Source organism: Xenia sp. Carnegie-2017, unplaced genomic scaffold, assembly GCF_021976095.1.
Source record: "Xenia sp. Carnegie-2017 unplaced genomic scaffold, XeniaSp_v1 HiC_scaffold_16, whole genome shotgun sequence".
NCBI lineage: Eukaryota > Metazoa > Cnidaria > Anthozoa > Malacalcyonacea > Xeniidae > Xenia > Xenia sp. Carnegie-2017.
The window spans coordinates 14,123,379-14,147,311 of record NW_025813469.1 but is presented as its reverse complement, the minus strand read 5'-3'; the positions used below and the strand labels follow the sequence as shown (position 1 = coordinate 14,147,311).

General features: G+C 34.1%; 3 protein-coding genes and 1 long non-coding RNA gene across 4 annotated transcripts in view; all 4 read left to right on the top strand.

Moving 5' to 3' along the window:
* The first annotated feature begins 1,673 nt into the window (after positions 1-1,673).
* On the top strand, positions 1,674-2,281 carry LOC124437213. The gene is made up of 2 exons (XR_006945601.1): positions 1,674-1,766; positions 2,037-2,281. It is a non-coding gene; the product is annotated as an uncharacterized LOC124437213 (long non-coding RNA).
* Positions 2,282-3,575: 1,294 nt separating this feature from the next.
* LOC124437206 lies at positions 3,576-4,679 on the top strand. Its single transcript, XM_046987214.1, has 4 exons — positions 3,576-3,672; positions 3,799-3,936; positions 4,027-4,177; positions 4,450-4,679. Exons 1-4 carry the CDS (start codon positions 3,591-3,593, stop codon positions 4,541-4,543), a joined length of 465 nt encoding a protein of 154 aa, XP_046843170.1. The 5' UTR covers positions 3,576-3,590; the 3' UTR covers positions 4,544-4,679.
* Positions 4,680-10,170: 5,491 nt separating this feature from the next.
* The window catches only part of LOC124437191 (proteasome subunit beta type-4-like), a 37,912-nt gene continuing 24,149 nt past the window's right edge, over positions 10,171-23,933 (top strand). The window contains 6 exon segments of the mRNA XM_046987200.1: positions 10,171-10,294; positions 10,859-10,935; positions 11,001-11,130; positions 11,203-11,252; positions 11,255-11,285; positions 13,245-13,307. Coding sequence (XP_046843156.1) covers positions 10,191-10,294; positions 10,859-10,935; positions 11,001-11,130; positions 11,203-11,252; positions 11,255-11,285; positions 13,245-13,307 — 455 coding nt within the window. The 5' untranslated portion in view covers positions 10,171-10,190.
* Positions 18,375-20,774, top strand: LOC124437202. The gene is made up of 4 exons (XM_046987212.1): positions 18,375-18,546; positions 18,783-18,920; positions 19,010-19,160; positions 20,071-20,774. The coding sequence occupies exons 1-4, from the start codon at positions 18,459-18,461 to the stop codon at positions 20,162-20,164; spliced, it is 471 nt and encodes a 156-aa protein (XP_046843168.1). The 5' UTR covers positions 18,375-18,458; the 3' UTR covers positions 20,165-20,774.

Sequence of the window (23,933 nt, the reverse complement as noted above, 5' to 3'; positions counted from 1 at the left end):
GGGTTTAATTTATATTTCTGTAAATCGTGACTTGTGTTTCAGTACATAAAGCATTTTTCAATTTGCATGTTTGGCTAGAGAATTTTTCTCGAAATCCTGCTGATAATAAGCAATTATTGGATGAGGTTGAGCATGATATCAAGAATTATTCAGACCAAGGTCAATGTTATCTACCGATGCGAAGCAGAGGCGGATATTATTGACGTTGGTTTGAATAACTCTTGACATCATGCGTAAAACGAATTCATTAATTGTTTTATTATTCACTGAAGTATTATCAAAACATATCAATATAAAACATTTTTCAAACCTTCGCTAAGTTGTTTTTGTCAGACAATTTATTCAAATTCGTTTCGTTTAATTATGTTGTAAATATGTTCAAAGCCAGCTTCGCCGCTTTTTTAGTGTCTTCCGCACCCTTTTCGTCTAAAAGATTTCACAATGTTTTTAGAAACTGTGACAAACATCGCTGATGGTTGATTTGTTTTCAAAACATGCTTTTAATGGCGTCCATAATTTTAGAAATATTATCTGTAGATATGACGTCATAATTGCAGATATCGAGAATTATCTGCAGGTAGTTGACCAATCACAGCTTGCTTACATAGTGAATAATAATGATTCTTCACGTCTCTGCGCAGACAAATTTCGTATTCATAGTTGAATACGACAGAGGAATGTTACATGTTTACAAAGGCTAATTTATTACAAAAGGTCAAAGTTTTTTTTATAATGTTCAGCACTTTACCTTGTATGTTTACGTGCAGCAGCCGAATCGACGATGGAAGTACAAAATATCAGCATGACTGATGCCAGTAGTGGTAAATACATCTTGAAAAAGGCCAAAATTTTGTTCAACAAACTAGGGTAAACTTGTCTTTAGAAATCGTCTGTCCATTGTTAATGATGTCGCTATACGCGTTTTTGATCAAACATCTCTTCAAAGAAGTCTCGTAAAAAGACTCTTTGAAAATGAGTGCACGTCACAGACCTCATGCAAACTACATCAATATTGAATGTAGATTATAATTTTGCCTAGCCAATGGGAGGAAAGAAGATGTTGATGGGTGTGAGAGTACATAAATGAAGTGATATGTTACCAGAAGGTACACACCATCACGAGGTCTAGCACTGATCAGTTCGCGAGGAAAACGTTGGGAAAATTAACACGAACAATTCGAAATGAATACACCGCTACTGGCATCGTTCTTGTTGATGTTTTATCCTTTGGTTGTTGATACAGCAACATCGAAAGAAATTAAATGTAGTTATAGAAGTTGTCATTTGTGTTTCGCGTGTATCAATGACTTATCTTTTTAGAATAATAATGACATTAATCATTTGTGTTTCTAAAATCAAAATACTTATCGCACTCTTTTCTTTTGTTTAGTGGAAGAAACACTTAAAAGCATACTTGACCAAAATTACGCACTCGTTCTCGCGGGAAAGGGTAAAGACGTGTTGAAATTCTATACAGATGACTGTGTATTAATTAATCAAGGTTTACCGGCAATAATTGGCAAAACTGGTAAGGGAGGCATTTTTCATTTTAAAACTTGCCTGCACACTCGCAGATGTTGCAAGAGTTTCATTTTGTATTTTCACATTATCGTTTAGATTTGTTAAAGCACTTCCAAGGCGAGAATTTGTCAGCTATTAAAAGATGAACGTTTTATCGACAACGTTTATGACAAGGGAGACATTGTGACTCTTAGATACCACTTGACGTCGCATGGAAAAGATTGCAGTGTCCTTGCAACTGTCCGGTGAGAACTTTTAACAGCAAATCTAATTTTTCATTGTATGATGAATGAGCACATTTTAAAGTGAATTTTGACATAACATAGAAAATTTGGCTGTCATCTTATAACCGAGAGCAAAAGCCGACCTTTTGACCTTTTGCGTACGTGATAGAGATATTTTGGAGATGATTAGAATCTTTAAAATGCAAAACACACCACGGGCAGCCAAATTTAAGCATTTCGTTTCCTATTCGGTGATGGCAAATGAACTAAATGAATAAAATTTCTTTGCAGAGCAATCATCGTTTGGAAAAAGATCAAGGGCAAATACTTGATTCACAATCTTGTTTCAAATGTGCGAGAGAACCTCTGTCCGCCGACGTCATGATTGTTGAACTAAACATTGGAGAAGACAAGACACTACATTTATTTGTCATATTATGTAGCCTGATTTTCTAGATAAAATGAGCTTTGGAGACCATAACCGTTGTAGACTTTCATTTTGAAACATCTTTATTACAAAATTTTCTTGTCTCCGTCTAAAGTTTTTCGTAGTCATTCAACTGTTATTTAACAAACGCAGTTACAGTGATTGCTTATTTTAAGGTGCCTCCCTTTAGTCAAGTAGCAAATGGTGCCCCTCCCCTCTCCCCCTTCTTAACTCCACTAGAACTGGGTTTAATTTATATTTCTGTAAATCGTGACTTGTGTTTCAGTACATAAAGCATTTTTCAATTTGCATGTTTGGCTAGAGAATTTTTTTCGAAATCCTGCTGATAATAAGCAATTATTGGATGAGGTTGAGCATGATATCAAGAATTATTCAGACCAAGGTCAATGTTATCTACCGATGCGAAGCAGAGGCGGATATTATTGACGTTGGTTTGAATAACTCTTGACATCATGCGTAAAACGAATTCATTAATTGTTTTATTATTCACTGAAGTATTATCAAAACATATCAATATAAAACATTTTTCAAACCTTCGCTAAGTTGTTTTGTCAGACAATTTATTCAAATTCGTTTCGTTTAATTATGTTGTAAATATGTTCAAAGCCAGCTTCGCCGCTTTTTAGTGTCTTCCGCACCCTTTTCGTCTAAAAGATTTCACAATGTTTTTAGAAACTGTGACAAACATCGCTGATGGTTGATTTGTTTTCAAAACATGCTTTTAATGGCGTCCATAATTTTAGAAATATTATCTGTAGATATGACGTCATAATTGCAGATATCGAGAATTATCTGCAGGTAGTTGACCAATCACAGCTTGCTTACATAGTGAATAATAATGATTCTTCACGTCTCTGCGCAGACAAATTTCGTATTCATAGTTGAATACGACAGAGGAATGTTACATGTTTACAAAGGCTAATTTATTACAAAAGGTCAAAGTTTTTTATAATGTTCAGCACTTTACCTTGTATGTTTACGTGCAGCAGCCGAATCGACGATGGAAGTACAAAATATCAGCATGACTGATGCCAGTAGTGGTAAATACATCTTGAAAAGGCCAAAATTTTGTTCAACAAACTAGGGTAAACTTGTCTTTAGAAATCGTCTGTCCATTGTTAATGATGTCGCTATACGCGTTTTGATCAAACATCTCTTCAAAGAAGTCTCGTAAACAAGACTCTTTGAAAATGAGTGCACGTCACAGACCTCATGCAAACTACATAAATATTGAATGTAGAAATTAATTTTGCCTAGCCAATGGGAGGAAAGAAGATGTTGATGGGTGAGAGTACATAAATGAAGTGATATGTTACCAAAAGTTCACACCATCACGAAGTCTAGCACTGATCAGTTCGCGAGGAAAACGTTGGGAAAATTAACACGAACAATTCGAAATGAATACAGCGCTACTGGCATCGTTCTTGTTGATGTTTTATCCTTTGGTTGTTGATACAGCAACATCGAAAGAAATTAAATGTAGTTATAGAAGTTGTCATTTGTGTTTCGCGTGTATCAATGACTTATCTTTTTAGAATAATAATGACATTAATCATTTGTGTTTCTAAAATCAAAATACTTATCGCACTCCTTTGTTTTGTTTAGTGGAAGAAACACTTAAAAGCATACTTGACCAAAATTACGCACTCGTTCTCGCGGGAAAGGGTAAAGACGTGTTGAAATTCTACACTGATGACTGTGTATTAATTAATCAAGGTTTACCGGCAATAATTGGCAAAACTGGTAAGGGAGGCATTTTTCATTTTTAAAACTTGCCTGCACACTCGCAGATGTTGCAAGAGTTTCATTTTGTATTTTCACATTATCGTTTAGATTTGTTAAAGCACTTCCAAGGCGAGAATTTGTCAGCTATTAAAAAGATGAACGTTTTTATCGACAACGTTTATGACAAGGGAGACATTGTGACTCTTAGATACCACTTGACGTCGCATGGAAAAGATTGCAGTGTCCTTGCAACTGTCCGGTGAGAAGTTATAACAGCAAATCTAATTTTTCATTCGTATGATGAATGAACACTTTTAAAGTGAATTTTGACATAACATAGAAAATTTGGCTGTCATCTTATAACCGAGAGCAAAAGCCGACCTTTTGACCTTTTGCGTACGTGATAGAGATATTTTTGGAGATGATTAGAATCTTTAAAATGCAAAAACACACCACGGGCAGCCAAATTTAAGCATTTCGTTTCCTATTCGGTGATGGCAAATGAACTAAATGAATAAAATTTCTTTGCAGAGCAATCATCGTTTGGAAAAAGATCAAGGGCAAATACTTGATTCACAATCTTGTTTCAAATGTGCGAGAGAACCTCTGTCCGCCGACGTCATGATTGTTGAACTAAACATTGGAGAAACAAGACCTACATTTATTTGTCATATTATGTAGCCTGATTTTCTAGATAAAATGAGTTTGGAGACCATAACCGTTGTAGACTTTCATTTTGAAACATGTTTATTACAAAATTTTCTTGTCTCCGTCTAAAGTTTTTCGTAGTCATTCAACTGTTATTTAGGAAACGCAGTTACAGTGATTGCTTATTTTAAGGTGCGATGCTTTAGTCAAGTAGCAAATGGTGCCCCTCCCCTATCCCCCCCCTTCTTAACTCCACTAGAAATGGGTTTAATTTATATTTCTGTAAATCGTGACTTGTGTTTCAGTACATAAAGCATTTTTCAATTTGCATGTTTGGCTAGAGAATTTTTTCGAAATCCTGCTGATAATAAGCAATTATTGATGAGGTTGAGCATGATATCAAGAATTATTCAGACCAAGGTCAATGTTATCTACCGATGCGAAGCAGAGGCGGATATTATTGACGTTGGTTTGAATAACTCTTGACATCATGCGTAAAACGAATTCATTAATTGTTTTATTATTCACTGAAGTATTATCAAAACATATCAATATAAAACATTTTTTAAACCTTCGCTAAGTTGTTTTTGTCAGACAATTTATTCAAATTCGTTTCGTTTAATTGTGTTGTAAATGTGTTCAAAGCCAGCTTCGCCGCTTTTTTAGTGTCTTCCGCACCCTTTTCGTCTAAAAGATTTCACAATGTTTTTAGAAACTGTGACAAACATCGCTGATGGTTGATTTGTTTTCAAAACAGGCTTTTAATGGCGTCCATAATTTTAGAAATATTATCTGTAGATATGACGTCATAATTGCAGATATCAAGAATTATCTGCAGGTAGTTGACCAATCACAGCTTGCTTACATATTGAATAATAATGATTATTCACATCTCTACGCAGACAAATTTCGTATTCATAGTTCAATACGACAGATGAATGTTACATGTCAACAAAGGCTAAATTACCACAAAAAGTAAAGTTTTTTTTATAATCACTTTTTGACTTAGGTTCGCTTTAATTTTGCTTCTTTTTATATATGAGCTATAACAAACTTACCGGAATGTTAATAACATTTCGTTGTTCTTTCCATAAGTATGTCTTCGGTATCTTCATACTGCTACATTTCCCCTTTTTATCATCTGTTCAACTTTAAAGTCTATGTTGGTGGTGATATTTGCCAATGGTATTCCTTCAATCAAGTGATTAAATATTCCTGAAACATAAGACGAAAGCATTATTTTAAGTCTCCAGTCTACCAGACGTGCGTGCGAGGTTCAGTTTTTATGCATGTAATCAACTTTCGAACAAACAGTCTTTTTTACCTTTCCTTTTTTACCTTTCCTTTGATAATGTTCAGCACTTTACCTTTTGAATATTCACGACCTGCAACCGAATCGATGATGGAAGAACAAAATATCAGCATGACTGATGCCAGTAGTGGTAAATACATCTTGAATGTTTTGTGATAGATTTTCAAACGACTGCTTGAGAGATAGTAAACCTCGTTTTAGTATGGACCTTGGCATACGACAGACGAGTATGGCTATAAATTATAACGTATGGTCAAGTTAGATTTACATAATGCCACTTATTAGCCATGTCTCAAGTAGTTTACACTCGGTAAATTATAAAACATGGAATCTGGAATTTGGAATCTTGTAATCTTGGAGCCTTGGAATTCTGGAATCTTGAAATCTTGGAATCTTTGAATCTTTTGATTTTTGTAATATAACTTGATAGTTCATAAGTTTATATACGCCGAGTTATTGTTGGACTAGCACCAGTATTATAATTACCCTAACATTATAATTTTGGTAATGTAATGTAATTTCATCGTTTAAATTGCCTGGCTGATTGCCTGATTAAGTATTTCATAAGCATATGGAATTAATATAATTTTATTAAATTTCTTGTTGTTGAGCATGGGAATATCGTAACATGTTTTGCAAACGTACATCGCCAGGTTAGTGTAGTCCTTAAGAAGACTGTTGATTGAAGTTCCAATACTCCCAGTCATCTTTCGAGAAAAGGTCGCTCGATCACTTGTAACTAAATTTGATCAATTAGAACAAAATGATCAAATGAAGCTGTTTTCAGTGAATAATTACCTAAATAATGTTCTGGTTTGTTGAATTAGAACAAAAATGATAATTGACAAGCGGTTTTTCTTGTGAAAACTTGCCCATACGAATAACCTTTTTCATTGCGTCAAACAAATAGTTGTGATGACGGCAAACTCGTCGCGCTTTAGATTTATCCTTTCTACGATATAGTTGATTTTAAATTTGTTATTCATTGTACTTTGAACTAATTATCAGTCAAATGATGCTGTAACTGCAAATTTTTCGAGCAGGCACAACCCTCGACCTTCGGTTTCGGGCTTGCACTGATCATTTCTCAAGTTCTCCCAAATGCCTCCTCGTTTTCGTAAGCCTGTGCAAACACAGTAAACATCTTTTATTTCTTAAATCTAGCTTCTTTGACATTCCGAAGAAAAGATTGTTGCTACAACTCTCAAGAATAAGACAAATTTCGATGTAAGATTAAACTGTTATAACGTAACCCAAGATGTTTTTCAGTCAATGCATCGACTTTCAAAACGAAAAATCTTCATTTACTTTACATGCTTTTGGCCTCTTTTTTTGCCTTTCAAAGTTAACACATAGTCATTAGTGTACATATTTGCCACTTTCTGAGTCTCACTATAGCCATGAAGAATGACCAAGCTTTGTCCATAAAGAATACTCTTCACTGTTTAGACTAGGAAAGCTTCCTCATGAAATGTAGTTTCTTTGGTGTCTTTAAAGTTCCCAGCAGCACAAAACATTGATTTTGGTTTTCTAAATATCCAAGCATTCTCCCAAAATAATTTGACATTTACTCAATATTGATGACCACCAACCTTCTTTTGCTATGTTCTCAGATTGTCGTGTTTCGTTCCTTTTTATGGTTACGTCATGAAAAGGAGTTTCATTATGGGTAATATTCTGCTCTCTCCTGTTTGAATTTTGCAATGCAATGCATGCCAAAGTCGGATAAATGATTGAAGAAAAAGCCTTGAATTGTCAATTCGCCAATTTTTTTAAACAGAATCGAAAAATCAATTTTGAATTTAAAAAGTTTGCGCTGATCATGTGGATCATGCGCAAACAGAATATTTTTTCGGCTGTCGCCGTAAACTTTTGGGTTTGCTAATCGGGTGAAATTGCGAGAACTTTTCAAAATGGCGTCTTCAGAGAAAGCCATTGAGCTCTATAAAACCTGGAGGGGCAAAGGGGCCTGGACCCCGTGATCAAAAACATGGCGGTAATGGCGGATTTTGGTGGTCAAAATTTCCACTTTAAAAATTTTTTTCAATATTCACTTCCTCCTGATTTCTAACACTGTTTGTATGAACGAAAACAAGTGAGCAAAAAAACAATTACGATACCGACAGCATATCATGTGAAAATAATGCTTCAGCATTGCGTGAAAAACACAGTACAGACACACATCAAAATAAAGAAGATCGACGGTAGAGAAACGCATATTTTGGATGTAACATTTAAGTTATTTTATGACATTTTAGCCTTTTAAAAGTGAAAATCAAACGGCATTCTTTACTAGTCCTGTCAATCTCGTCAAACTTATACATTATTTCATGCTTTTGTGTGTTTGACTGTTTGTAAACAGTTTGGTGCAACTATTTTTCTTGCTCAAATGGATAAATCTGTGTAAAAATGCTCCTAAGGAAGCAATAAAATGTTTGCTTCAGTCCTACGACATAAGTCAACTGAAAATTTACCATGGATAAGTATCATAAGTGTATTGTCATTACCTGATAAATCTACTGAAAACTCATAAAGAAAGCATGTTGAACTAGTAGAGCTACAAAAAAGAAAAAAATTCAAAACACCATGATACTTTTGCCATGTAATTTGTATTTTGTAAACAGCTTGGCAGAATCTTGGATCTATTACTGAACAGAACTACATTAATTTTCCATTGAAATTACAAACTTGGAAACTAAAGTGCACTGGTTTCTCTGACAAAAACACTGTCTATTGCTGCATGAAGGCAAAATAGTTATTTGACAGTGTAGGTGAAGAAATTTATCAAGTTCTATAGATATTATTGTGCATTACTTACAGTTTTGGAATTGTGTAATATATGTCATGAACAAGATATAATTTTTCAAAATGCTAACCCCTTCGAGCACTACTACTCTTCTGTTTTGCTTAAACAACTTACAGCTACCAATACTAATTATTTATATGTACAAACTAACATTTGGGAATTAAATGATAAACAACTTGTTAAATCTTTGTATTTTACATCAAGCCTTTGAATTAGTTCCTTTTATCTCTTGGTAAAAAAATATTAATGAAAGACTTACAAATCAAGTTTCTCGAAAATAGTATTTTGTACAAAGAAACTAAATAATTGGAAAGGTTGCATGTTGAAGACAGACTTTGTTTCTTTGACTAGGTTCCTTGACCATGAGCAATTTAAATTTGTTTACAATTTGTTTAAAGAATTCTTTTTATTGATTTCTACTAATTCTTCATAAGACAGAAAGAATTTCTTTGCCATCTATTTTTGCTTCTTCTACATTCAACTTCATTGTAACTAGTGCATCCGATGTGAATTTGTGGATTACCTGGAATCATACCAAGTATGGATTTAATGAGTTGAGACAATATGTTTAATTTTTCATGCATATTAATGATATAATCATAAGCTACTGTTGAACAAAAATTTCAAGGTAGAAACAAATCTTAGCACATTGTTCAACACACTACTTTCATCTTGGTTTTGAAGTATTAACCTGTTTACTATAACAATAAATACTTCATTTACAGAAACGCTAAGTAGTACTTTAAAATTGTTTGCATAAATCCAACTTTCCAATCTCATTATAATTGTCTACACCATACAGTCAGTCAAATTGAGCAGGCAAACAATTTAATAGTTATTTTTATTATACAACATATACCATAGTTCTCATTAATTTTGCATGGCACTGCATTCACTTTCAACACAACTCTGTTGTAAACTTTCCCTTCATCTTTTCAAAAAAAAACATGAACAAATTATGCCCCATTTTTGGGAGGTAAACTCAATTCAAATCAGGAGAGTTTAGCTTGATGCCTTGATCATGATACAAGATGGATGCAAAACTCGATAAAAATTGACAGCTTCGCCACGTCTGGCGAGCGATTAAGTGAAGAACAAACAAGACTGGACCAAAATAACTTTAAATTAAAACTTAGTAGTAGAAACACTCTTCAAGTATCGTGTTAAAAACAAAATGGTAAAACTAATACTGTGCTACTTACCGGAGTCAAGAAATGTTCCCTTTTCTGTCGCTATTTCAACATCCGCAAACCACAAAAGTTGGCAGCTTAATAAATAAAGTTTTAAAAAAGTGTTTATGTTAGGAAAATAAATAGTTTTGATATTTTCTATACTCGCAATCGTGGTGGTCAAATCAGGGTGGGCGACAAAAATTTTATTTCATGAGCCCGCGTCTCTCCGCTGACTTTGACCACCAAAATCCGCCATGTTTTTGACCACGCGGCCGCGCGCTAATAATTTATACTAATTTTGTTGACGTTTCCCCTCCAGTTATTATAGAACTCAATGGAGAAAGCATGCTTTTGGCAAAATGGACCGATTCCAGGTCAGTTCTACGATTTCCCTCGACAGCATTCCTTGGAAATTCACGAGCCTACAAAACGAAGCATGTAAGTGATCGTCAATAACGCAATTCTTCATATTTTAATCCGTGATAGCTTTTTTATTTAACTAATGTTTTTTGATACTATTACTGTCTATTGTCTACTGATGAATTTATTAAGATATTTTGTTGTGAAATTTTAATGTTTGTTTTCTAAAAAAATTATAATTTCAAAATATAATTTTACACTGACGCATAATGCCTTGTTTTTACCTTCTATAAAGTAATAAAATTCTTGTTTCTTTCGTAAGTACGTTCAGTTTCTATTGTGACTAGCTTGTGACGTCACGACTGAACCAAATTACACGATCATGGCAAAAAAGGGGGGAAATTTTTTTGCAATTTTGTTTTACCCAAATGTGAAGATCCTTAAAACTCAAGAGTGAAGTATTTAATATGTGGCTCGGACATTCTGTGATCTGAGGTTGACTTTTTAATTACCTTTCCTTCAATTTCACCTGGACCAGACATTTTTCATTTTCTCTCATTTTATGGACCGACATTTTATATGTATTTTACAAATGATGTAGAGTGCCCCCTTACTTAAACGAAAGCCATTTTTCTTCATTAGGTATCCAGTTACTCAGGGAACATCAGTTCTTGGGATTTGCTTCAATGGAGGAGTTGCTTTAGCAGCAGACACCTTAGGTGAGCTGTCTTCCAGTGTAATTGAATTGCTAAGAATGAAGCTTATTTGCATTTCTTCATTTTAGGTTCCTATGGCTCATTGGCACGCTTCAGACAACTCTCACGTCTTATGAAGGTGAACAAGAACACTGTAATTGGTGGCTCGGGGGACATTGCTGACTTTCAGTACATCCAAGAGACAGTGAAACAAAAAGTGCCAGTATAATTGAAGATGATTCTTTTTACAGGCAGCAATTTAGTTTAAAATAAATTTTAATTTGTTTTTAGTATTGATGATGCATGCTACGACGATGGTCATGGCTTAACGCCAGCAGCAATTTTTCATGGTTGACAAAACTTTTGTATTACAGGTTTGGTGCAGCATTTTCAATGAACAATTACTACATTTCTTTTAAAAATATTTGTGTAAAAAGCATCTCCATTGACAATGTCTCTATAGACAACATCTCTATAGACAACATCTCTATAGACAACATCTCTATAGACAACATCTCTATAGATAACATCTCTATGGATAACATTTCTATAGACAACATCTCTATAGACAACATCTCCGTTGACAACATCTCTATAGATAACATCTCTATAGACAACATCTCTATAGACAACATCTCTAGACAACATCTCTATTGACAACATCTCTATAGACAACATCTCTATAGACAACATCTCTATAGACAACATCTCTATAGACAACATCTCTATAGAAAACATCTCTATAGACAACATCTCTATAGACAACATCTCTAGACAACATCTCTACATCTCTATAGACAACATCTCTATAGACAACATCTCTATAGACAACATCTCTATAGACAACATCTCTATAGACAACATCTCTATAGACAACATCTCCGTTGACAACATCTCTATAGATAACATCTCTATAGACAACATCTCTATAGATAACGCCTCTATAGATAACATCTCTATAGATAACATCTCTATAGACAACATCTCTATAGACAACATCTTTATAGACAACATCTCTATAGACAACATCTCTATAGACAACATCTCTGTTGACAACATCTCTATAGACAACATCTCTATAGACAACATCTCTACATCTCTATAGACAACATCTCTATAGACAACATCTTTATAGACAACGTCTCTATAGACAACATCTTTATAGACAACATCTCTATAAACAACATCTCCGTTGACAACATCTCTATACATAACATCTCTATAGACAACATCTCTATAGATAACATCTCTATAGATAACATCTCTATAGACAACATCTCTATAGACAACATCTCTATAGACAACATCTCTATAGACAACATCTCTATAGACAACATCTCTATAGACAACATCTCTGTTGACAACATCTCTATAGACAACATCTCTATAGACAACATCTTTATAGACAACATCTCTATAGACAACATCTCTATAGACAACATCTCTGTTGACAACATCTCTATAGACAACATCTCTATAGACAACATCTCTATAGACAACATCTCTATAGACAACATCTCTATAGACAACATCTTTATAGACAACATCTCTATAGACAACATCTTTATAGACAACATCTCTATAGACAACATCTCTGTAGACAACATCTCTGTTGACAACATCTCTATAGACAACATCTCTGTTGTCAACATCTCTATTGACAACGTCTCTGTTGACAATGTCTCTGTTGACAACATCTCTGTTGACAACATCTCTATAGACAACATCTTCTATAAACAACATCTCTATAGACAACATCTCTGTTGACAACATCTCTATTGACAACATCTCTATAGACAACATCTCTATTGACAACATCTCTGTTGACAACATCTCTATAGACAACATCTCTATAGACAACATCTCTATAGACAACATCTCTATAGACAACATCTTTATAGACAACATCTCTATAGACAACATCTTTATAGACAACATCTGTGTAGACAACATCTCTGTAGACAACATCTCTGTTGACAACATCTCTATAGACAACATCTCTGTTGTCAACATCTCTATTGACAACGTCTCTGTTGACAATGTCTCTGTTGACAATGTCTCTGTTGACAACATCTCTGTTGACAACATCTCTATAGACAACACTTCTATAGACAACATCTCTATAGACAACGTCTCTGTTGACAACATCTCTATTGACAACATCTCTATAGACAACATCTCTATTGACAACGTCTCTGTTGACAACATCTCTATAGACAACATCTCTATAGACAACATCTCCAACGACAACATTGCTAGCAATAACTTGTTTGATCATTTCCATTGACATTGATAACATATCTGTTAACAACATCTCTGCAACAATTTTTCAGACGCACCAAAATAAATCCACTTTGGAATCAGTTAGTTGTGGCTGGTTATCACAATGGGAAAAGGTGAGTCAATAAAAAATCCATAGGAAAAGTTAAATGTGAATGTTTTACGTACGTACATATTTGCTTAAATGAAATAAACATGGCATTGTTTTATTTGTTATGACTACCTACAGTGGTACTTTTTACTTGACCAAATATTACATAGCCCAGGTATGTATGTTGTATTTTAGCAACAGTTAATGTTTACTTGTTATGACTACGTACAGTGGTACTTTTTACTTGACCAAATAATTCTTTCATTGCCTGTGCTCTTGAAAGTCATAGCAGCTAAAAATGGTCATCACTGCTTGGACATAGCATTTATGATATGTACACTGTAGTAATTTTTGCAAATTTATGTATGTTATTGAAAGTTTGTATTGGACATTTAATAAGATACAAAAGATTTAAATGTAAATTGATCTTTTTGGGTTGCCATTTTTATCCATTGATATGGTGAAACCAAGTAATAAGTGCCTTTTAGTAACCAAGAATTACCTATGGCTCTGAGTAATTTTATGATAAGTGTCTTGTAGTAACCAAGAATTACCTATGGCTCTGAATGATTTTATGATAAGTGACTTGTAGTATCCAAGAATTACCTATGGCTCTGAGTAATTTTGTGATAAGTGACTTGTAGTAACCAAGAATTACCTATGGCTCTGAATGATTTTATGATAAGTGCCTTTTAGTAACCAAGAATTACCTATGGCTTTGAATTATTTTATGATAAGTGTCTTGTAGTAACCAAGAATTACCTATGGCTCTGAATAATTTTATGATAAGTGTCTTTGTAGTAACCAAGAATTACCTATGGCTCTGAATAATTTTATGATAAGTGTCTTGTAGTAACCAAGAATTACCTATGGCTCTGAATAATTTTATGATAAGTGTCTTGTAGTAAGCAAGAATTACCTATGGCTCTTAATGATTTTATGATAAGTGTCTTGTAGTAACCAAGAATTACCTATGGCTCTTAATGATTTTATGATAAGTGTCTTGTAGTAACCAAGAATTACCTATGGCTCTTAATGATTTTATGATAAGTGCCTTGTAGTAACCAAGAATTACCTATGGCTCTAAATGATTTTATGATAAGTGTCTTGTAGTAACCAAGAATTACCTATGGCTCTAAATGATTTTATTATAAGTGTCTTGTAGTAACCAAGAATTACCTATGGCTCTGAATAATTTTATGATAAGTGTCTTGTAGTAACCAAGAATTACCTATGGCTCTAAATGATTTTATGATAAGTGTCTTGTAGTAACCAAGAATTACCTATGTCTCTGAATGATTTTATGATAAGTTTCTTGTAGTAACCAAGAATTACCTATGGCTCTGAATGATTTTATGATAAGTGACTTGTAGTAACCAAGAATTACCTATGGCTCTATACAAAGAAATGTTTGCCCCCTGGCGATCCTAGAATGCATTACAAAAACCGCGCAAATTTAAGGGAGACTGGCAACCGGAAAATACCTCATTCGAAGCATTTAATTCATTCATCGATCACGACTTGTAGGGCCAGTACATCAGTTTCATTCTTCGTGCCAAGGTGAAACGGCAGATTAAATAGCAAATGAATTTCATAGCTTTCATTATATCGGAATCTTAAGTTTTTACATTTTGAAAACAATGTTCCTGAAATTTGATAGTGATCTAACATCGAAATTGAACATTTGTACATTGTTGAAGATGAAACATACAGACAGTTGAAACAAAAATGACTTAAGCAGAAGATGAAGACGACACCATTCTAAAGTTTGAGAAATCTGGTTGATGGTTTGTCAATGCTAAAGTTATCCAACCGCCATCAAAGCAATTATTAAAAGCAAATTTTGAATGCTGACCATCATGACGCTGTCCGCGCTCAAATTGAGATAACTTTATTACAAATAATTTTTGTTTTCCTTTTTGAACTTTACTTGTTATTCGTGACAAGTATCGACAAAAGTTCTTTCATTTGTCATTCGTGACAGATGAGTCAAATATCAAACGCGTTTGATATTTGACTCATCTGTCTGAACAGTGGATACTGCTTTAATTTTAGACTTTCTTTCATCAGTTATTAACAAACACATTATCAGTGGATACTGGGCCCAAGCCGTAAATTAGCAATCGTTACACCCCCCCCCTTCCTTTACTCTACTAGAAATACGCTGAAAGGATCGTATTTGTTATTATTTACTTTTTATTTACGTCTATAAGGTCACAGAATTTGTAACAAACCTGAAGGAACATTCCTTTGAAGTTGTTGGTGAAGCAGACTTTTACTGAAAGTGAACGCCCCCAAGTCCAAGGTTTTGGGTCGTAAAGTGAGTAAATGAACATGGTGGCGCTTACTTACGGCAATTGTGGGCGTGACAAAAAACTTCAAAGGAGTATCCCTTGATTAGGAGACAAAGAATCTTATAGCTAAATGTAGGGGAAATGAGTTAAAGCCCAAAAAACATCAAACACAAAATTAACATCGAATAATAATTATTGTGGTGCTATTAATCTGTCTTCCAAGTTTTCAAGGAGCAGCACCCACAAACGGAATTTTTGTCTATGTGCAATAACACATTAATTAAAAGTACGTTTGTCCATCATGCGGTCAGTGAAATATTCATGCTGTTAAGAGCCGTTTACAATATGGAAGCAAACTGCTTTCTCACCTAGTTCATCGCCTAGATGCAAATCAGAAATCGTTAATAAAGCCATATTACTGCTACTACTATTAAAATGTACTTTACCATGAGTGATGCAGTCAATGAAATATTCTTACTGTTCAAAGCGCCGATAATAACATTAAAGCACATTGCTTTTCTGTCCAAGTGGATTGTCTTTATGCAAATCAGCAGCCGTTAATAAAGTTATGCTACTGCCAGTATTAGCTTTCTGTTCGTTCATTCCTCATATCTGACTTTGAAATAAAGTCAAAAATTTACAGTTTACTTCTCGTCTTGTTTTGATTCATACTTTGCAATCTCAAGATGTCTTGCTTCTTCGGAATTTGTTTTATATTATACTTCTATTTAAACAATATGACGAAAATAAGATGGTCGGGTTCAAAAATGCTTTTTATGGAGTTTAAGTGGACTATCTTGGCCGTTTTTATGTGTATATTAAAGAGAAGTAATACACGATTACTTTGTGGACTCTTTTGACTTAAAAATCTAATTTTACAACACAATTCAACTGCGATTTATTTGGGAGTATTTTCGTTGGTTGTGTCGTAGGTTTTAGTTTATATAATTTTGTGAGAGCACAATGGTTATAGGACATTTAAAATAGACGATAAATATCATTATAGCAAACATGTTTCGGCGTACTTTATGCCATCTTCAGTGCGAAGTGAGTCAATATAAGAAGTTTACATGATAATATGTTATAGTGATAAAGCGGAAATATCGAATAGTTATGAATAATTATTTACAGTTGAATAAGGTGTTATAAAATGTTTGTGTTAGGTTTTATCAAAGGAAAAAAAAAATTACAAAGAAAATGAATAATATCTGATAAAGTAGAAATTGTTATTTACAGGTCAAAGATAGTGTTGAGATGTCGTATTTGTTTGTCGAGGTTAAGTTTACGTTTCTTGATATAAAGGGCTTCTTTGAGTTTAAGGGCGAAAGAAATGTGAGCGTTATCTAAGATACGGAAACAGGATTGTGTGTAATTGTTGTTGCAGTGTGGTGACGAGAGTAAGTGTCTGAATATGTGTGAGTTTTGTCCGTGGTTGTGTGTTCTTTAATCCGTGTGGAAAGGTGGCGGGTGGTCTCCCCAATGTAACTGGAATTACATCCAGCACAAGAAAATTCATAAACGACGTTGGATTTAAAATTTTTAACATTATCTTTGACCTGTAAATAGCAATTACTACTTTATCAGATATTATTCATTTTCATTGTGATTTTTTTTTCTTTGATAAAACCTATCACAAATATTTTATAACACCTTATTCAACTGTAAATAATTATTCATAACTATTCGACAGTTCCGCTTTATCACTATAACATATTATCATGTAAACTTCCTATATTTACTCACTTCGCACTGAAGATGGCATAAAGTACGCCGAAACATGTCCTGATTATGAAATGAAAGATGAAACATTTGAAACGACATCAACATTACTGCAATAACTAAACAACAATAACTAAACATCAAGACTACTGGTTTCTGGTGCACATGTTTGAATTGCAATAACAAATTCTTAGTTGATACAAGAGAATATCGCTGCTGTAATGAGATTCCCAAGTGCATTCAACAAGTCCTAAAATTGCGACTTGAGTGCTTGACGTACGAGCATATGCGCAAACAATAACCTAATTTTACTGACAACATTTTGATGTCGTTACAAATGTTTCATTTTCTATTTCACATTCAGGACAAACGTACGAACCCTTGTTAAAGCTAGAAAGAGATTTTGAGCTCTAAATAGCGACCATTTTATAAGAAAATACAATTTTCCCAATTAGTTATCGGAATTGAAATTCATTGTAAATGACAAGATGCGTTCCTGAGCCCAGTCCCCTAACACGACAAAAATATTTACTATTTTCCATCTTAAAGCTTTAATTTTCAACAACTATTACAAAAATCAAAACATGTTTTGAAACTTATTAAGTAACTTTTATGCTTTTCAAAACCATCAAAATACAGAGGTGATATAGGCACTTTAAAACTGTCTGCTAAGTTTACAAGTGGCAGTTGCTACAAACGGAAATAAATTTCAAATAAAAAGCTGGCAAGGAGACAAAGAAGGTAGTAGATGAATGTAGGGGAAATGACTGAGGCTAAAAATATACTTATGAAAATATGAAATGAATTGTTGAAAAAACATCAAACACAAAATTAACAATCAGTGCTGCCACACGTAGGCGAATTGCTCTAAAGTTGGGAGAATTAATTATTTGTAGGGGGACGGGGAAACTTTTTGGGAAAACTGTTAAATGTTGGGAGATTGTAGAAGAAACAAAATATTTTTAAAGTGATAGCTATACTCTACATGAATATTTAATACATAATTTAATGTTGGTTTAGCCAATGGGAGGAAAGAAGATGTTGATGGGTGTGAGAGTACACAAATGAAGTGATATGTTACCAGAAGGTACACACCATCACGAGGTCTAGCACTGATCAGTTCGCGAGGAAAACGTTGGGAAAATTAACACGAACAATTCGAAATGAATACACCGCTACTGGCATCGTTCTTGTTGATGTTTTATCCTTTGGTTGTTGATTCAGCAACATCGAAGAATGAATCTTCATCAGGTATAGTGCTGAAACATTCCATCGAGAAGTTACAAAATATAAAACTGCACGAAATTTTTGTTCACTTGAAGCATGAATCAATTTTCACAGATTTTTATACGAAGAAAATAAATTTAGTTATAGAAGTTGTCTTTAGGTTTAGTGTGAATCAATGACTTTTCTTTTTAGAATAATAATGACATTAATCATTTGTGTTTCTAAAATCAAAATACTTATCGCACTCTTGTTTTGTTTAGTGGAAGAAACACTTAAAAGCATACTTGACCAAAATTACGCACTCGTTCTCGCGGGAAAGGGTAAAGACGTGCTGAAATTCTACACTGATGACTGTGTATTAATTAATCAAGGTTTACCGGCAATAATTGGCAAAACTGGTAAGGGAGGCATTTTTCATTTTAAAACTTGCCTGCACACTCGCAGATGTTGCAAGAGTTTCATTTTGTATTATCACATTATCGTTTAGATTTGTTAAAGCACTTCCAAGGCGAGAATTTGTCAGCTATTAAAAAGATGAACGTTTTTATCGACAAAGTTTATGACAAGGGAGACATTGTGACTCTTAGATACCACTTGACGTCGCATGGAAAAGATTGCAGTGTCCTTGCAACTGTCCGGTGAGAACTTTTAACAGCAAATCTAATTTTTTATTGTTATGATGAATGAACACTTTTAAAGTGAATTTTTATATAACATAGAAAATTTGGCTGTCATCTTATAAGCGCGGGCCACACTATCGTCGAAATGCAACGAATTTCGTGACGAGTCGCTCGTCAACGACCCGTCGTGACGAGTACTTGTGCCACATTGTAACGATTTTCCGTACAAGCATGGACGATTATCAGCGCAAAAAGAAACTTCTATTATTGAAGAGAAAAATTCTACTGCTTCTAATTTCTGCAAAACGACGTACATACAAAAGAAGGTTCTGGGTACATCCCATAAATAAAAGGCGAGAAAGAGAAGGGCTTGTATGACACGTTGTTGCAAGAGCTTCGTCAAGCTCTATTGGTCGCAACTTTCAGTTCCCGAGCGACATCCTTCCAATTATTTTCCTTTATATTGCGTGTATCTTTATAGTCAGGATGAAATTTGTCCCACAAACATCGCTCTCTCTCACTAGCTCAATTAATATTTCTTGCCAATCCGCCATTTTGCCACAGCACAGTGAAAGTAAACATTAGTCATGTGATTTTTCTTGTCCAATCAGAGTAGATATGCAACAATTACTCGTCACTCGTTGACGATTTCGGTGTGCATGCTCAACGGCGACGAATTCGTCCATATCGTCATATTTTCTCGTTGACGAGCGACTCGTCACGAAATTCGTTGCATTTCGACGATAGTGTGGCGCGCTATAACCGAGAGCAAAGCCGACCTTTTGACCATTTGCGTTCGTGAAAGAGATATTTTTGGAGATGATTAGAATCTTTAAAATGCAAAAACACACCACGGGCAGCCAAATTTAAGCATTTCGTTTCCTATTCGGTGATGGCAAATGAACTAAATGAATAAAATTTCTTGCAGAGTAATCATCGTTTGGAAAAAGATCAAGGGTAAATACTTGATTCACAATCTTGTTTCAAATGTGCGAGAGAACCTCTGTCCGCCGACGTCATGATTGTTGAACTAAACATTGGAGAAAACAAGACCCTACATTTATTTGTCATATTATGTAGCCTGATATTTTAGATAAAATGAGCGTTGGTTTGAATAATTCTTGACATCATGCGGAAAACGAATTCATTAATTGTTTTATTATTCACTGAAGTATTATCAAAACATATCAATATAAAACATTTTTCAAACCTTCGCTAAGTTGTTTTTGTCAGACAATTTATTCAAATTCGTTTCCTTTAATTATGTTGTAAATATGTTCAAAGCCAGCTTGGCCGCTTTTTTAGTGTTTTCCGCATCTTTTTCGTCTAAAAGATTTCACAATGTTTTTAGAAACTGTGGCAAACATCGCTGATGTTTGATTTGTTTTCAAAACATGCTTTTAAATGCGTCCATAATTTTAGAAATATTATCTGTAGATATGACGCCATAATTGCAGATATCGAGAATTATCTGCAGGTAGTTGACCAATCACAGCTTGCTTACATATTGAATAATAATGATTATTCACATCTCTACGCAGACAAATTTCGTATTCATAGTTCAATACGACAGATGAATGTTACATGTCAACAAAGGCTAATTTACCACAAAAAGTAAAGTTTTTTTATAATAACTTTTTGACTTAGGTTCGCTTTAATTTTGCTTCTTTTTACATATGAGCTATAACAAGCTTACCGGATTGTAAATAACACTTCGTTGTTCTTTCCATAAGTATGTCCTCGATATCTTAATATTGCTATATTTCCCCTTTTTATCATCTGTTCAACTTTAAAGTCTATGTTGGTGGTGATATTTGCCAATGGTATTCCTTCAATCAAGTGATTTTATATTCCTGAAACATGCGAAAGCAATATTTTAAGTCTCCAGTCTACCAGACGTGCGTGCGAGGTTCAGTTTTTATGCATGTAATCAACTTTCGAACAAACAGTCTTTTTTATCTTTCCTGCCTATTGCTTCCGGTGCACTTTGTGGTAGAAACACGCTATCCTTCGCATACACGCTGTTGACAGCTTTCTGAACCTTTCCGCCAATAACAACTTGAAAAATGATTCAACTTTTTTGCTCAGATAATCCGTCAATTTCTTATGAAAAAAGACAGGCTTGAAACGGAAGGGCTTTAAATTCCCTGAACAAAAGAGCAAACGACTTTGGTTCATTTGTGAAAGATGTAAATTCCTATAACAATTTCTTCCAATTTACCGTTCAAATCATAAGTTCTTGCTTAAGACAAACGTCAATATCTTTTATGCGACTTCTTAGTATACAATGGTATGTATGATATGTTAGCTAACATTCTGGACTAAACTGTTTGTGATAATGTTCAGCACTTTACCTTTTGAATGTTTACGTCCAGCAGCCGAATCGACGATGGAAGTACTAAATATCAGCATGACTGATGCCAGTAGTGGTAAATTCATCTTGAATGTTTTGTGATAGATTTTCAAACGACTGCTTGAGAGATAGTAAACCTCGTTTTAGTATGGACCTTGGCATACGACAGACGAATATGGTTATAAATTATAACGTATGGTCAAGTTAGATTTACATAATGCCACTTATTACCCGTGTCTCAAGTAGTTTACACTCGGTAAATTGTAAAACATGGAATCTGGAATTTGGAATCTTGTAATCTTGGAACCTTGGAATTCTGGAATCTTGAAATGTTGGAATCTTGGAATCTTTTGATTTTTTGTAATATAACTTGATCGTTCATAAGTTTATATACGCCGAGTTATTGATGGACTAGCACCAGTATTATAACTACCCTAACATTATAATTTTAGTAATGTAATATAATTTCATCGTTTAAATTGTCTGGGCTGATTGCCTGATTATGTATTTCATAAGCATATGGAAATAATATAATTTTGGTAAATTTCTTGTTGTTGAGCATGGGAATATCGTAACATGTTTTGTAAATGTACATCGTCCAGGTTAGTGTAGTCCTTAAAAGGGCTGTTGACTGAAGTTACAATACTCCCAGTCATCTTTCAAAAACAGGTCGCTCGATCACTTGTAACTAAATTTGATCAATTAGAACAAAAAATGATCAATTGAAAAGCTGTTTTCAGTAAATAATTACATAAATAATGTTCAACTGATCTGGTTACTAACGAGATATTCATTGGATTAGTCATTAGTTTTCAATAATAAATAATGCGGGATTTTTATCATGAAGTAAATGCGATAATAAAGTAAGAATAATTAATGAATTTTTAACTAATATGAACAGGTAATTTTTGAATTTCAAACATCAGTCGCGTGACGGATTTGACTTACTCTAGATCCGCCCCTGCTGACACGTACAAGCACTTGTTAAAGGTAGAAAGAGATTTTGAGCTCTAAATAGCAATCAATTTGTAAGAAAATGCAATTTTCCCAATTAGTTACCGGAATTGAAATTTATTGTAAATGACAAGATGCGTTCCTGAGCCCAGTCCCCTAACACGACAGAAATCTTTGCTATTTTCCATCATAAAGCTTTAATTTTCAAAAACTATTACAAAAATCAAAACATGTTTTGAAGCTTATTAAGTAACTTTTTATGCTTTTTCAAAACCATCAAAATACAGAGGTGATATAGGCACTTTAAACTGTCTACTAAGTTTACAAGTGGCAGTTGCTACAAACGGAAACAAAATTCAACTGATCTGGTTACCAACGAGATATTCATTAGATTAGTCATTACTTTTCAATCAATAAATAAAGCTGGATTTTTATCACGAAGTAAATGCGATAATAAAGTAATGAATGCGATAATTAATGAATTTCTAACTAATATGAATAGGTAAGTTTTGAATTTCAAACATCAGTCGCGTGACGGATTTGACATACTCTAGATCCGCCCCTGCTGACACGTACAAGCACTTGTTAGAGTGTTTATATTACGAATTTTAGCCCCCCTTTTTTATTAGCTAAATTGAAAGACCTTGTTTCAGTGATTTTAAATCTGCAATTATAATTGAATTGGTTGGTGAAAGTGATTTTACGGACGTTCAAAGTCACGATTTTCAGCATTTTTTTTTGCGAACTTTTTGATCGGTATGCTCATGACTTGTGACGTAGAAAGTTGAACACATACCTCAACATGGCGTATTCTACTAGTAATCTTAATAAGAAACGCGGAGGAAAACGCTGTGTTGCTGGCGGACCTAATCAAATTAGTTGCGCCAAGGACTCAAAAACCGAAGGAATGTCGATGCATTTGTTTCCTAAAAAAGAAACAGAGCCGCAAAGACATAGAAAATGGGTAAATTTTGTGCGTAAACATAGACCGGGTTTTGAGGCTTCCTCTTCCTCGTGTCTGTGTTCTGCGCATTTTGAAGATTCTTGTTTTGACCTTAATTTGAGCGTGCAAGTCAAGCTCAAAAGAAGGTTGAAGAAAGATGCTATCCCAACCATTGACGTGGCTGGGATTCCTGAACCATTACAGGACGAAATAACCGATCGAAAGCGAAGACAAGTAAGTTACACTTGTTTATGTTAATTTTTCCTTTGTCATATGTAAATTCGATATAAGTTTTGTTGATTATTCGACAAACTCTCCATAAGCCATCGCTGAAGGAAACATGTTCTCTCAATGAGGAAGTACCATCTACTAGTGATGGAGCTGAGCATGTTGAAGTATGCACTGGGGAAGCAAACGATTCGCCATTTGAACGGCTTGCTATTTTCCATTTTTACATTTATGCTATGATTTAATTCCATATATTTTTCTTTTGTCTTTTTCCCAGACTGACATTGAAGAAAAGATTTTCTTTCATTTAATT